Source organism: Hippichthys cyanospilos, chromosome 7 (genome assembly GCF_059441005.1).
Source record: "Hippichthys cyanospilos isolate Australia breed blue-spotted pipefish chromosome 7, RoL_Hcya_1.0, whole genome shotgun sequence".
NCBI lineage: Eukaryota > Metazoa > Chordata > Actinopteri > Syngnathiformes > Syngnathidae > Hippichthys > Hippichthys cyanospilos.
This window is the reverse complement of record NC_142375.1, coordinates 20,096,604-20,113,444: the sequence shown is the minus strand read 5'-3', so window position 1 is coordinate 20,113,444 and position 16,841 is coordinate 20,096,604. Positions and strand designations below refer to the sequence as shown.

The following is a 16,841-nucleotide window of genomic DNA, read 5'->3' as shown; positions in this document are numbered from 1 at the left end:
AAAAAAGTCTGAAGGACTCATACCAAAAATTGAAACATAAGTTGACTATTTTGAACTGGCCATTTTAGGCAAATTTGAAGGTAAGCACTTTTTGCATAACCTGTTTGTTTTTGCACACTGGCAAGCTAAAACTTTAGCATAGACTCCAGCTGATACACACGATTCACGCGCGTTTGTGTCATCCAGGAATAGCCGCACGGGGAGGCCTGCTTCCGCCGTTCTGCACCAGCAGAGCGGAAGAATCCATCATGAACCTTGACCTCCGTCGTGACCCGCCTTGCCGTGACCCCGAAACGAGACAGTGAGCTTCCTGGAAAACAGTCTCGGGCCACTTTGCTCAACCAGGAATTTGGTCTCTGGTGCAACAATACTTTGGCGTTTTCCCATGGAGGACGGTGTAGTAAATCCGGAAAAATAGGTTTGAATGGTGGGGATTTGAAACGGATTACAAGAAAAATTACTGACACAAAAAAAACATATTTTTTGTCTTATTCCTTTTTCAATTCAGGGAAGAAGCCCTGTGAAGTCATTTGTACTATTTATATCCGAACTTACGTTGGCAGCTTATTTTTAAATGTGTGTGATTTTAATGTTAAATATAAATATGAGCGCTACTACAAGAGGCGATAAGCCCTGCCCTTACAAAGACCCTTGAGGAAAATGCATGTGATGTGAAGGTAGAATTGCGCAAGTATACGCTTCCGATTTCTACCTTTCAAAATAAACACATTTCAATGAACTCACTCATGAAGGCTGTTTCAACATTGGCTCTTAAGTTTTATTTTGAAAAGAAAACCGCGACACTTTCTGCAAGCGTTTACCGGTTTTGACGCGGTGAACTTGAGCAGCGAAGGCAGTCGCGTTAAAAGACGCTCGGAGCTTTTTAAGACGCAGTCAGCGAGGAGACGCGCAGCAGTAAGAAGGACCGTGAACGTGACGTCATCGCAAAGAAAAAAAGACCTCCTCCCCGTTATTACAGACGCATGCACATGTTCGTTGTGGATGAGGACTGGGGGAGACCGTTTCCAGAGATTTACGCGCAACTTTTACGCACGGATATTTGGGCACCTTGAACTTTATCCGAAAGGACCCTTGCGCCTTTTGATTTCAAAAAGGAAGAGCTGATTTGGGGGTGTGCTTTAACGGGCGATTGGATTTTGGGGACTCGCTTATTCTAGCACCCCATCATCCTTATCCGTGGACCACAATCCTGCACGCACCTGCCCCACCATGGCCAGACTCACACGTCTAGCCTGAGCGTGAGTCATTATTAGTATTGCGGCTTGTAATATAGTCGGGATCCCTCGCGTCAGGCAGAAGGGGGAAACCCGGGACTCGGAGGTGAGAGTGGACGCCGAGGTGATCAATGCCCAGCCGGTCGCCGGCGGCTCCTCTGGCTGGGCGGCAACATGAGGTCTTGGCTTCCGCTGCTGCTCCTGGCCGCGCTCTCGGCGGCGCGCCTGAGGCTCGGCAAAGCTGAGGTAAGACCACAAATACTCACTCGAAGTACTTGAGTAAAAATACTCGTGCAAAAAAAAAAGACATTTGTAAAAGTGCTGATTCGCAGTTGAAGGGGAAGTCAAGTCAAAAAATGTTCTTTACAGGAACAAGTACCATGTGACCCCAACAGTTTTAAGATAGTATTCTGATTAATACTGCGTTTGTGGAATATAAATTAATCGCCGAGCAGACTACGTTCCACAATGGAGCAAATAATAAAGTAGGCAATAAAACAGAAAGAAAAAAAACAGTAATATAGCATTAAAGGCAGTACTAATAAAGCACTAAAAAATGAATAGACTCACATTCTGCGCATATTATAGAGAAGGAGTGGAGGAAACTTTACATATGAGGATGATCATGCAAAATATCGTTTAGTGCAAAATGTATTTAGCAGCTTTCCTGCACTGTGCAGGATTTGTAAGGTGCATGTGTGCATGCAGTAAAGTGACTGATGCAGGTTTACTTTGCTATTTTTGTTATATATATGTATTTTAATCCTCCTAAGTCAGGCCAGAAAAAAAAAGTATAAAATGTATTTATTTTGCTGTGTTTTTTTAAAAACCAAAACAACGAAACAGAAAAACCAGAAGTGAAATCTCTACTTCACGTATTTCGATTAGCGCGTGTATTTTTCAGTCACTCAGGGCTCAGCTAACAACCAATCAAAGCTCATCCACATGACCAAAACAAATAAACAGAACATTTCTTTAAAAAAATGTGGCTTCAATATGTTGAATCCCTCTCCCATTTAAAGTTTACGATCAAACTAACGTTGAATCAAACAGAATTTGCCCATTTTGCATTGAAATCCACCAAACAACTTGATGTTAGCTTTATGCTAACACAACAGAAAATACTAGCAATACTAGGATTATTCTAATTGATTGTGCGAGTACCCTAGTCTTGAGTAGTAGGTATCGATACATGTATCGATACCTGTACCGATAGCACTAGGACATTTGATACACATATTTTGTATTTTCATTTCCCCTAATTTGTAATTTCTAGTTTATACTCGTGAAAGAGCTCATGGTGATCGTGGTCCACGTTGTTTTTATAGTTTCTGTGACAGGAACGTTATGAGTGTGAAATCAATTCAATTTTAAGTGTCTTCGTCACACATGAAATCAAGGGCAGGTAAAAACTGTTTAAAACAGAGATTAGGAACAAAAAATGTGTTTGTTTTTTCTCCCCAATTTTTTAAAAGTTGAAGACAAGTTGCAAATTTAGTATTTTAGCCAGAAACTTGAATTCAAATCAGCATATCGCGGGCCATGTAAAATGATGTGGCGGGCCAGGTCTGGCCCCCCGGGCCTTGAGTTTGACACCTGTGCTTTAAGAACTAAAATAGTATCGGCTGCCGGAACCCCGAACATGCACGAAAATTCACTTTTGAACAGGTTGCCCTCTGACTATTGTCCTCCGAAGTTGAGCTCGGGTGATTGGCGGCCGCTGATCCATTTTACATAAGAACAACAACTAATCTGTTAGGGATTTCACCGACTTTGTGTGTGTGTGTGTTTGCACATCTGCGTGCATGTCCAGCTGCGCGTGTTGCTGGACATATGCGCCCGTGGATGTGTTGCGTGTCGGAAAAAGCGCAAAGGCTCGTAAGAGTATTTGATTTTTAAGCCCACTTTGGTGCAAGGACATTGGGCAATGAAAATGTGGCAAGTTGTTATGCGGCGACCGTATGATGACATCAAACATATGCGTTACTGTGTTGAATTCAGAGCGGCGGCTCAATTTCAAGGTGGAAACATGCAAGCGATGTTTCAGCGGGATAATTAGTATTTCAAAAAAACATTTTGGCGTTTTTGTGATGTTTCATTATGAATCATAAATGACGTGTATTTTATTATTGTTAGAAGTGGAATTACGCACACACAAAAAATACTAGGCTAGTGTGCTACAGTTTTTGGTATTTTAGATGGCTTTAGTGGTTACAAATAAAATAAAAAATACTTCCCAGCAAGAGAAATATCAACGAAAATGCGAGAAATATATCTCAGCAAGGTTTATATTACACCAAAACAAAATTTCAAAGGTAGCGAATAAAAAGAAGTTCCATTTATTTCAGTCAATTTACTAGTGATGCAATACATTATATATACCAAGTGTGTGTTTAATAAATACATAAACAAATTAATGGATTCACACAAGAATTGGGGTTTAAAAAAAATCATCTTATTTTATACTGTAAAGGCTATGAAGTCTATAGCTAGCTTTAAAGAGTAGCAGTTTTGGTCAACATGTTTTTGTGGGAAAATGAATTCAAAACTGAATAAAGATAATACCAAAAAACGGATTCGTTGACCCAAAAATCAGAATCTAATCGAATAGTGAGACAGTCAAAGATCCCGTCCCTTATAAAGACTTATATACATTACATATAATTTACAGTGCAGATGTATACGTAATAGCAGCTAGCTAGCCTGTGTAAACCAATGCCTTTAGTTTATTAAGCTAACATGCTCAACACTCAACCAGTTAGGATGTTTGGCAACATTACTTTAGAAAAACAACAAAGTTTATTATTTTGAGACAAATTGAATAATATTACAATACGGTGTAAAATATAACCAGTACATCTAGTTTATAGTACAAATATGTAACAGACACCAGCTAGCTTGGGTAAACCAACGAGTTTAGCCTATTAAGCTAGCATGCTCAATACTCAACCGGTGAGGATGTTGGTCCACCATGGTTTGGATTTTAAAAAATATATATATATTAGTAATTAGTAATTATTATTAGTAATTTCATGAGGCTTGAAGACCTTGTCAATGTGTCTTTTGATTTGATACGCCATAGTGGAGTGTTTGTAACAAAGCTGCCAAATTTGAATGGTTAACATTTGCTCATGCAACTTTCTTGTGCTTGCATGTTTGAATCACTGAAATATAAGCGCTTACTGCTTACAGTTGCTGGAATACATCCCATCAGTACCCGGCGGGCTTTTTCGATGCGATATCTTAGCCACCAGCTAGCTTGTAAGCTAACAAGCTTCCAGGGTTGTTGCCTCATCGTCATAGTGCATGAACGAATAAAACCTTCTCAGATGGATTCAATCTCATTATATTAGAAGGTCCAATCATCGATTAAATGTTTATGAAGACACAAACCCTCCAGGCAGCCTTTATCTGCTCATTAATACAACATTGTGGAAATACAATTGGAATACTATAAAAAATATATATATTCAGCCACGATGTCCCCATGATGGAAATGTGTGTGTTTGTGTAGGCGCGTGTGTATGTGTGTAAGCGCCGCCAACTGGCCCCATAATTACATTCCATTACACCTCACCTTTCTCCACAAACATTCCATAAGATCTCTGTGCCTTCCAGGCTTCCTGTAGCGCGAGGCCCGCTGCACAGTGTGTGTGATTTTTTCTGTAGACAACACCGTATAATCGCTCAAGTCAAAACAACGCAGTGGAAAGGCCCCCAGAAAGGATAAAGACAATATTTGAGGTGTAGAATGCAAATAAGTAACTTTGCCCGGCATCTAAACTGGCTCATTTAGCTTGGCTAGCGGTATATTATTAGCTTGGTGTCCACTTTATTGCTGCCAGCCGTCCTCCATTCAAGGAGCTACTATTTTATTCATGCCTGTTTAGGCTTGGTGTGGCTTTTATACTATAATATTATGTTTGTGAAAGGATTACTGGAAAACAAAATGTGTGTGCGTGCTAGCTAAACTAGGTCAGCCAATAGCTTGTGAAAGTCATCCAGGTGTCCTAGGCGGCTGCCTACCCTGCAGGAGACGGAGACAAAGACGGGAAGGGCAAATCTAGCTGGAGCCCAAACGTCATTGAAAGAGGGGATGCAGATCAAACAAAAATGTAAATGTCCATCTGCAGGGATGTCCAAATTCGGTCCTCGAGGGCCGGTATCCTGTATGTTTTCCAGGTTTTTTTCCCCGACACACCAGATTCAAATGATCAGGATCGCTAGCAGGCTATCTGTTAAGCTTGTTGATGATGTGATCATTTGAATCAGGTGTGTTAGATACAGGCACTTGGAAAACATGCAGGATACCGGCCCTCAAGGACTGAGTTCGGAAACACCATTTTGAATCTACCTGCCATGCGTAATTTAGGGATGTGTGTGTGTGTGTGTGTGTGTGTGTGCGTCCCACATGGGCATGGGGAGAGCATGCACACTCCACACCGGAGGGCCGGAGCTGGACGTGAACCCTCAACCTCTCTACAGTATACGAGGCGCGACCATGCCACCTCTTCGTGAATCTTTAAAAAAAAATAAAATAAAATAAAAAAATAGGGCCAGGCAATCGATGTTAACTCTTGTGCAGTATTTTGTCCATTCCTTTGATCTTTGCATCAAAGGCATTTGATGAAAGACACTAGGGAGCTGAAATTTCACCCACACTTAATTTTCACACTACCAGGAGCGTTCCTTCCATTGACTCACTACTGTGAGAATAATGTGGAAAAAAATGACCCAAAAATGATCAAAATACTGTGCGTGTTCAAAAGATTTGACACTTACAGCCTTATTTCACCAGTTAACACTTTCATGATCATGTCTGGAAAAAAAAAAGTATTTTTTTGAGCTGAGTTAAAATAAAATGCAAAGATATTTGATGAATTAATAATTAATAAAGAAAACTTCCCGTACATTTATATTTGCAATGCGTAATGGCGGATTTTACTTGAGTGTGGCATTCATTTGTGACTAATTGGGACACTGCGTTTACGATATTGCCATCCAGCATTTGATGAAATCCCTCCCGTCATGACGTAACCTGTCCTGCTGCACACATGCGAGAAAAGAAATGTTTACACAGCTGCCGGGAGGAATTCTTCAATTCAGGATTGATAAGTGGCTTGTTTGTCGCGCTTTTGTGGAAATGTGATAAGCGCGGTATTCAGCGGGGCTTACCGGGGTTTTAGGAAGCTCATTCACGGATGAAGGCTGCGCTGATTGTATTGTTACTCAACCTGGGCTAAAGTGACATTTTTACGGCATAATCAAAGCTGCAAATGAGGCTTGTACGAGGCACGTGAATGGTCTGAATGGGGAACGTCGAAGGTTTGAACCGGTAGCGGGAAGCTCTTTGCGTTAAAGCGCCGCGACGGTCGGCTCAGATCAGAAAACCAATCAGATTTAAGGCTTCCCAGTGGTCTGATCTTGCAGCTTCTTCACGTTTAAGACGCGACATCACCAAACAAACGTCCGCATTGTGCTTCTCAAAGCCTTTCAGTACCGCCACTCTGTGGAAGGAAGTCGGTGTCGTCCCGTCTCCGACTCTTTTACATTAGTGCACACAAGTCTCCATTGTTATGTATTGACAGTGGCCGTACGTCCTTCCAGCTGTTTTCTGTACGGTTTTTCCAGCTCGGGAACCGAGGGGAAGCTGGTGTCTGTCTCAACTGACTTACAGTACGTCGGACGAATACCGGGAAAAATCACACGGAACGACGTTCCTTTTCCTCGTCAAAATTAATCACTTTTTTTGAGTAAGAGCAGGATATTATAATCGTACTGAAAAAAACTAAGTGACCGTGAAGGGAACCAAACAAATGTATGCTAGTTATCATGTGATGCATGGTCATTTTTACGTCATGTTTTTGCTAGTAGTCATAGCATACAAACACAACCAATAATGCGAGTTATCACAGCACATGCAGTTATCGTCAAGATGTAATTACGCTAGCAGCTCACTTGATTATCATCAGCTTGTAGTTACGGTATATTTGTATATATTGCACCATATAGTTTGCATTAACTCCAAACTATGCTAGTTTATATGCAGTTGTCATAATCTTGTACCGTATTTTCCGCACTATAAGGCGCACCGGATTATAAATCGCACCCTCAATTAACGACATATTTTAAAACTTTTTCGATATATAAGGCGCACCGGATTATAAGGCGCACCCTCAATTAATGACATATTTTTAAACTTTTTCAATCACAATATAGTAATACTCAAAGTAATAACAATAATAACTCAAATAATACCTCTAAACACTCAATAGCATAATAACGCAATGTCAATATGAGCAACCTTGTTCAACTGTAAACACACAAAAGAAACAGGTAAAGCTTACGTCATCAGTTCATTCCGCATCTACCAATCCCAATATTCATCCATATGTAAGGCGCACCTGATTATAAGGCGCGCCACCAGCTTTAAAAAAAAAAAATAAGGCTTTTAGGTGCACCTTATAGTGCGGAAAATTCGGTAGTTATAGATGTTCTAGTAGCGTACGCTTATAAATGAAATGTACTATGCAAATAGTTGTAACATATACAAAAAACATCAATTTGTTATGATGCTAGGTACCACAGCGCACACAGATAATATCAAGCCATAGTGACACTAACAGCGCATGTGGTTATCATCATCCCGTAATGATATGAGTTATTCACCATATATGGTTATCATCATCCTGTAATGATATGAATTATTCACCATATATGGTTATCATCATCCCGTAATGATATTAGTTATTCACCATGTGTGGTTATCATCATCCCGTAATGATATTAGTTATTCACCATGTGGTTTTCATCATCAATGTAAAATACAGAGCAAAGTAACCAAGATGGCTGCCGGTGACGGAACACGAGAAGCGCCGATACAGGCTAAGTAGTTTTGGAATTAAGGAGTGTGTGTTTGCGGCCAAACGAATGAGGAGAGAGTGACAGCACACATCAATCATGACCACCATTTCCTGTTTGGGAGGAAGTGAAACTAGAGCATGTGTTGACATGGATACATGAAGAATATATACAATTGTACACATATGTATTTTATACTTGACATGCTACCACTTTCCCATTATTATCGCTTCATTGTCGGGAGTTTTTGATCACCAGTGGACATGCAATATCATCTAATCGAGATTTAGCATTTTTAGAGGTTTAGCATTTTTAGAGCCTTTAGCATTTCTTTTATTTATTAGTGTGTTATGGTTAGTAATAATAGTTCAAAAAGACCACTATCAAAATCGAATTTGCCCATCCCCCAAAATGCTTCGCAATGGTTATTTATTACTCGGCTGAAAAAAACATTTCCACGATTGAAAAAAGTTGGGAATCACTACACTACATAACACTGCTTTCATCTGTGTATTTTTGCAGGGCGATCCGCTCCCTGCGTCGCTGGTCGACTTGGTGAGGAACTCTCCCGTCTCCTCCGTGGACGACCTCAAGCTACTTCTGCAGCGCGAAGCAAATGCAATAGGTCAGCAACAAAAGCATTAAGGGGACTACAAATATATATATATATATATATATATATATATATATATATATATTAGACTTACACAGAAATGACAACGTTTGAGTTCTTTTTTCCCTTTTTTTGTCCCTTCTAACATGGCTCATTCGGTTTAAACCTTGTGCCGTATTCAAATCATTTTTGGGTCATTTTCTTCCACATCATTGTCGCAGTATTCTAGCCAAGGGATGGAACAGTCCTGGTAGAGGTTCGAATCAGTGTTCATGCCATTTTGAACTTTGAAATTTCAGCTCCCTTGTGTCTTCTCTCACCTGTGTGTATATACGTATACATATATATTCGGCAGCCCATTTTTGGCTACAAAATTGTTGGGCCAATCCTAGTTCCCCCAATAGAGTCGACCCCTCCTCCCTCTACTGCAGTGCTTCTCAAATAGTGGGGCGAGCCCCCCTGGGGGGCACGAGATGATGCGGGGGGGGGCGGATGATCCCAGGAAAAAGGCGTTGTTTTTGTTACGTGGAATGTAATTGCAATAAAGTCATAATTTTCATCATTTTCTTTTAGTTTTAGGCACTTTGGTGCACTTGCTTCTTTTTTTTTTCCATTTTAGACTAAGCCATAACCCGTATAAATGCGATAATTATAATTAACAGTTGTTGAAAGTTGATTTATATTGCGTTTTTCCTGTTGTTAATGTGAAAAAGGAAACATGTGTAGGTATACTTAAACAATTTTCATCAATAATAATCTTATTTATAGTCAGTGCATCAACTGGGGGGGGGGGGGTGCGAAAAGTTTTTTCTTTTCTAGGGGGGGCCTGGCAAAATATAGTCGAGAAAAACTACTCTACTCCAAAAATTCTACTTTTTCCTTCTGAATCATAACAAAGAAAGCAAAAAGCAAATTTCCGCATAAAAAAGTTTTTGTCATGCCGTTCGGTAGCGTCTGCTGAGTTCCAAAGAAGTCTAATCGGCGCTGGCGTGAGAGGACGCCGGCAAGCTCCAACTTTAACGCAATTAAGCAAATGAAATGAAACAGAGAAGAAAAGAATCAGTCATGCAAAACTTAGATGATGGCACAGAAGATAAAAACAAGTACTGGGAATAATTGGAAGCGCAACTGGTTGTTCATTAAGAACAATAGAGAGAAAAAAAAAAAGATATCCCAAGATAACCTCGGTCTTATGCACACTCAGGGTTATAATTAAAGCCGAGGGGCAAAATATGAAATGGCGACATGTGTGTGCGCGCGTGCTATCTTCAAGGGCTCATCTCTCCCTCCAACAGTTTCTTGACATATTTGAGACAAATTGTGGTACAAAGTAGCCTAATTATCAAAAAGGGAGGAGACAAAAATGTTTCTTTTTCAGTGAACAATTACTTCTGCGAAAAAAACTCTTGTAAATGTTATGCATCCCATTCTGCTACTTTTCTTATCGTTCCACACAAGTGTTCATTTTTTTTACTTCCCCCTCCGCTTTAGATGATGATCACAGCATTCTCACAAACCAAACACACGGGCGACACATCCGGAGCATCGGTAGGTTCCACTTGTCTATTTCTACAGAATCCACTTGTATTTCCTCATCTCGACCTAAAAAAAATGTCTCCGTTCCCCCTCCGCCGCCAACCTCGACAGAGGCCGAGATAGCCCAGCTGGCGGAGTGTAAAGTTCGAACGGAGGTGATGGAGGTGACCAGGTCCATGCTGGATCGTCGCAACGCCAACTTTATGCTGTGGCCGCCCTGCGTGGAGGTGCAGCGATGTTCGGGCTGCTGCAATGCGAGAGTTCTGCAGTGCGTCCCCACCGTCACCTCCGTTAGATACCTGCAGGTAATTTCCCACCCATAAGTCCCATTTAGACCGCAAGAACCAAAAATGAGTCCGGATATTAAATCCATCCATCAATTCTCTAGAGCTGCTTATCCTGAGTAGGGTCGCAGGCTTGCTGGTACCTATCTCAGAAGGCAGGGGACATCCTGTCAAAACGTTCATGTACCCAATTACACCTAAGGACGATTTAGTGTGTCCAATACACCTGCCGTGCTTGTTTTTGGACAGTAGGGAGGAATCCCCAGAAATAATCCAAGCAGGCCCGGGGAGATCATGCAAACTTCACACAAGAAGGCCAGAGCAAACTGGATTTTATCTTAGGGATTCGAAACTGTGAGACAGATATGCTAACTAGTGTTCTACTGTGCGGCCTGTACTTATTTAGAACCCTTAAAAAAATGCACTGAATGAATATTAAAGTAAAAAAATTACTTTAGGTAATTGTCAATCAATTACTTTATAAATGAATCATTACTTTAGTTTTTCACTCTGCGATGTCATTGATTACTTTAGTACTTATGACCTAAGTACTTGATGTTTTTAATACAAAAAGAATCAATTACTTTAGATTATTTTGGTAGTCACAGATTTCTTTAGTACTTAAGTAATGAAATTGTCAATTTAGGTACTTAAATACTTAAGAAAAAAAGTAATTCTTAACTTTACTTCTTAATTCATGTTTAATAATTATTTCGACCGCCTTCTTTAACCCCTCTTAAGAAATACACATGGAAAAAACAAAAATACATGTCAAAAGACATAAAAATACAAATCCAGCACCCTACCACTTGTGCAAAATTCTCAGTTATTCTTAAAATGACAAATTTATTGAATTCAATGTATTGCCTAGTAGTAATCAAAAGTAGTGACATTTTTCAATGTCCCAAATCTAAGGTAATCTAAGCCCTCCCGTTTCTGTGTATCATGATGGTGTGGCACCATCGCTGCCTTTGACTTTCTTCAGACTTGAATTCCGGCTGTCGAATGGATGTTGGTGTTTCCATCCCTCAGAATTATTTAGATCTTGTTTCAAACCACTGCAGACGTTTGGCTCAGTGTGAACGCAAACAGGTGCAATCAACTCAACGCCCCCCTTGACATTTTTACACTCTCATTTTTGCTCCGATTATACAAACAAGATAGGGCATGTGAACAGATGCTGCGGAAACATTTTTCTACCTCCGGGCTGGCAATTTTTCTGACGCTAAGCTTTATATTAGGCACGACGGTAGACAGGGGGTGTTTGGGTCCACGTATGGTCGTAACGGTTAATCGGGTTGCGTGAATTGGCCAATAAAGGGGTTCGAATTTATCTGCATACCAAGGGTACGCGTGATGTCAATTTTAAAACATGTTGGAAAACGGCAGTTGAAAAATCAGCTCTGGCAGGAGGCCACCACATTTCCCAAGCATTATCAGCTTGTCTGGAAATGTCTTCATGCCAATGCGACTTGCACAACACATTCTCACCGGTGTGTTTTGTGTGTGTGCAGGTGATAAAAATCCAGTACATCAACAGGAAGGCCCACTATGACAAAGCCATCATCTCGGTGGAGGACCACTTGGCGTGCAGGTGCCTGCCTTCCTCGCCCAACCCGCCGCTGACCTCGCCATCTCACCCGCAAGCGCCTCTCCCGCGGGCGGCCCATCCCGCTCCGCCCAAGCCCCACGGCTCCAAGGCGGACCTCCATCGCGACGACGACCTGAAGCGCAACCAGCAGCTCTACAACAGCGAGGAGCAGGAACCGGCGGCGAGGCGGTGGCCTCAGGGAGGATACACGCAACTGGTGCACTGGACGCAGCCCGGGTTGCACCAGTCGCTCAGCGGCTGGCCGTCGGACGCACGGGTCCAGCAGGGAAGGATGGGAAACCCGCCGCAGGTTGTCCAGGGGAGCGGACTCGAGGGGAGTCGCGAGGAAGGCGGGGAATTGCACCGTCAGCAGTTCCCGTCCCAGAGCTACCACCGCGGAGATTCCGACGATCGGAATCTCAGGACGCAATATCGACTCAACGCCCCTCAGTCGGACGGTACCTCCCCTCCCGAGCCCGACCCGACCCCCCGGTCGGAACAAAACCCCACCCCTGGTTTGCGCATTTCCAACATGGAGGTGACGCCGACGCACCCGAGGACGCAAGCGGAACGGCCGACGGGGAGTGGGAGGCGGGACAATGACTTGGCCAATCTGGGCGAGGCTAAAGACTTAAAAGCGCCCAATGGGGGAGGCCTGCTCACAGAAGAAGAGAGGAGGCAGAAGGTTCTGGAGGTGGTTCAGGGGGAGCTAGACCGACCGTCTTCTCTTCATCCTCATCATGCTCAGCAAAGACCAAAACCAGGTGAAGATCAAATCAAATGTTTTTTTTCTTGACAAGCGTATAGGTAGCACAAGATGGAAAACTCCAAACGAATCTTCGCAAAGCCAGACTTCTGATGTTTTAAGTCAAAAAAGTTAAAAAATTCAGTTTACGCCATCCTGTACTTCCTGTCATGTGACCTCTGCTAACATGGATACCAAATTATAGAAGAGTCACCGGCACAAAAACGAATGTTTACGTAGTTGTGGGTTCAAAAAGTAGCTTGGTGGATCATTACCATTTTTTTTACAATTTTATATATATATATATATATATATATATATATATACTTACAATAGTAGGTATACTACTACTGCGCGAGTCCATGCACACAAAGCACGATTGGTAACAAGGAAGTAGCAGTGATAAAGATGTGCCCTGCTACCCACCCACCTCCCACCCCCCCCCCCCCCCCCACCTTCTCCCCCCCCGAGAGTTCAATGACTCAACATTGCAAGCACCTTTCTTGTATTTTTATTTTTACATCCAAGCCCCAAGGTCCTCAGGTAACCTTGGGACCTTAGTAAGTCCTCTGTGAAAGTTTCACAGTCAGTGTTTGTCCTTGATGGGCGCTAGAAGCTAACGCTGAGATGAAAATGTTGAGGCTACTAAAAGTGCAACCGGTCCTTCTCTAGGACATTTGTGTTACATTGTATCATTGTATTGATACATGGAATTGACTTTTCAATCAGGCAACAGTGCCTTCTGACCTAAACAAGATTAAGAAAAGTAGCGGATAGATTTAGAATAGAATTAGGAGCGATGTCCTGCTTATTAAATAAGTATGAACAATAAATAAAATACATAGTATTGAATAACTAGCATAGTTTCACAGTGCAATTGTTTTTTTTCCAGCATGTTCTTGTTTTGTTGCCATACAGTAAGTTAATGGCTGAGGGATACACGCTAATTTCTGAGTCTGTTTGTCCGGGTTTTTTGAGCCCTGTATGTCCGCCTGTCTAAAATGTATCTCGGCCCTTGTCCGCAGAGCTCGCAACGGCGGCCCCGTCCTCCAGACGCCAGACGCCTTTCAGGCCGGCGTCCCCCCGGCGCAGGAGGAAATACCGTAAGCGCATCAGCAAGGCGGCCATGAGAGACATGATCATGTAGAGCTGAAGCGCAGGTGAGCACCGCACGACATGGTTTGGGATTCTCAGTTTTGCTTTGGACTTTTTCTTTCCTTATCTGAGCAAGATGATGCGGATGTCAGTGGCGGAGTTAGGTGCTTTACAGGCGTAAAAAATAACTTACTAAACCTTAAATATCATCATAATTTTGAACGTAAAATGCAAAGGTCCCTTAAAACCCTTGTGCAGTATTTTGACCAATTTGGGGTGCATTTCACATTATTCTCCCAGTATTTTAGCCATTTATTTCACCACATTCCTGGTAGTGGATAACTAAGTGGCCATTTGACATTTTATCACCGTCTGAGTGAAATTTCAGCTTCTTTTAATGCTTTCCCTTCGATGTGAAATGCCTTTTGTGTAAAGCTCAAAGGATTGGACAAAATATACCACACAAGATTCAAGCGTTGAATTGTGTGATATATTTTTATTCTGTTCACTTCCCCGAGCAGACTTAGTTTCCCCACAATAGAGCAAATGATAAAGTAGGCAATAAAAAAAATAAAAACAGTAATAGGGCAACAAGGGCAGTGATAATGAAGCACTAAAAGGAAAACACTCACATTCTGAACATATGGACGAGGATATATATATATATATATATATATATATATATATATATGGTAGTGCTAAATATGTAGTTAGCAGTCTTAATTTGTGAGTTGCATGCGGTAAAGTGACTGACTGGTGATTAGGCAGATTATATAGATAACATAATATCATAGAAAATATAATAATAATGATAATAATAAAAAGCCAGCTGAGATAGGCACCAGCAAGCCTGCGACCCTTGTGAGGATAAGCGGCTCTAGATAGAAAATGGATATTAATACAAATAAAAAGAACATATTAATAATTATAATAATAATAATAACAATAGTCCCCCCTAGTGGTAATAACTTGATTGAAATAGGATAAGAATTTTTAGAGGAAAAAAAATAGACGAGAAGTTAAAAACAAACCAAAAAGCTTCCTTGAACTAGGTAATAACTAACATTTTTCTTTTCCTTCAAAGGATTTGTTGACGCAAACCAAAGGCTTTGGGACCCAGAAAAGCAGCTCAAAGGCTGCATGGACACACTGGATACTAAAAGCGATGGATCAGATACAATCTGGATCAAAAACGGATTCACACTGGATATTGAGGACGGATGCCGGGGGACGTGAGCTGTGAAAATATTCCATTTATTAAGAAAAAAAGTGCAATCTTAAGAATTTTTTGCGGGCGGTGGACCTGTCACACTAAACACTGGACGGATTCGGGACTTGGATGTCCTTCGATGGACGGAGCGGGTGCTTTCTGCTTCTTCGTTCTGGTGACGTCTAATGTTGTACTACCGCCACCTAACATGGACCTCCAAATTCCACGCGGACAAATACGCATATTAAAAGCAGTCTTAAAGACGTGGCTTTGTAGGGACGCTGTGAGACAGTTAATAACCCAACACTGTATATGTGTAAACGCTTTTAGCAACTTTTTATTCCTTAACTTATTTCAAAACAAAAAAGGACGACAATGAAGTCCTTGGGTTCTCAAGTGTAATTATTATTATTGCTGTTATTATTGTTGCTGTTTCAAGTCGGAGGAACTGTTGGTTGTACACACTGTAACTGTAATGAATGATATTTTTCATAGAAAATAAAAAAGTTCAACAGATGTTATGCTATTTTTGCTGGTGTGTGTGAGACCCAAAATGGGTCAAAAGGGACTAACGCAACTTTTTGGGTTATCTACTTAACCACATGAAAACATAAAATGATATAATGTTGGGGTCGTTTGTCAGCCCAATTTCATTTAGGTCCAAAAGTTGGGTTAAAATGAATATCCCCCAATCTGACCCAACGTTTGGGTCAAGTTGTGAGATGTCTCAATTTGGATTATTTTTGAGCCAACAATTTTTTAGAGCAATTAAATACCGGCCCCCAACTAACCCACAATTGTGTTGATTTGTGGGTTATTCACATTTACCCAACATTTGGGATTAAAATGAATAGCCCAATAAAATCTCAGTCTCTTTGTGATGGAATTTGGGTTGTTTTGACTCAGTTTGGGGTATTTTTGACCCAACGTGAGTTATTTATTTATGTACGGTAGCTGATGGGGTTATTTGTCTCATAAATAAATAACCACAAAAAAAAAGTTTTGAGAGTAATACGCTTTAAACCCAGATTTGGGGTATACATAAATAATCAAATACATTGTCAGTGTGTATTTTTTTTATACTCAATTGGGTTACTTTTGATCAGGCAATTTTGGCACCACCAACCACCTCAAAAGTTTTTTGGGGGGAGGAACGGGGATTATGAATTTTGACCCAACCTTTTTTTTTTTTTTTTAACAAATATTTTTCATATGGTAGGTATACAAATAAGCCCCCCAAAATTAGGCTGTTTTGTGTTTTATTCCCTTTTGTCCAACTTAAGGAAATAAATGTATAATCCACTAAATTGTGACTCACTTGAGACTCTTTTGAGTGTGAATACATTAAATAAATTTAGTAACCAAAAAGCTAAAAAAAAAAAAAAAAAAATTGGGTTGTTTTGTGGGTAATTCTTTTTGACGCATCAGAAATGGCGCAATTTTTTGGGGTTGATTTGAAAATATTTGACCCAAGCGTTTCTCTTCTAAAGTGTATAAAAGTAATAACTAAATTTCATGAATACTTTTAGAATGAAAAAAAAAAAAAACATGTTTTGCCAAACCTGTGTTTAAAAGCAGGTAGTAAAAACAAAAAGTTGCCAGACCGAATTACCAAAATAAAGTACCGACATCGGAAAACTAAATCAATCGCGGCAACTAATTATTTGTACT

The 16,841-nt window shown here is 40.9% G+C and overlaps 1 protein-coding gene across 1 annotated transcript; it reads left to right on the top strand.

Annotated features, from left to right (window-relative positions):
• Positions 1-877: 877 nt before the first annotated feature.
• Positions 878-15,686, top strand: pdgfba (platelet derived growth factor subunit Ba). Its single transcript, XM_088418470.1, has 7 exons — positions 878-1,481; positions 8,619-8,721; positions 10,201-10,257; positions 10,357-10,550; positions 12,044-12,884; positions 13,891-14,025; positions 15,045-15,686. The coding sequence occupies exons 1-6, from the start codon at positions 1,410-1,412 to the stop codon at positions 14,010-14,012; spliced, it is 1,389 nt and encodes a 462-aa protein (XP_088274596.1). The 5' UTR covers positions 878-1,409; the 3' UTR covers positions 14,013-14,025; positions 15,045-15,686.
• Positions 15,687-16,841: the final 1,155 nt, after the last annotated feature.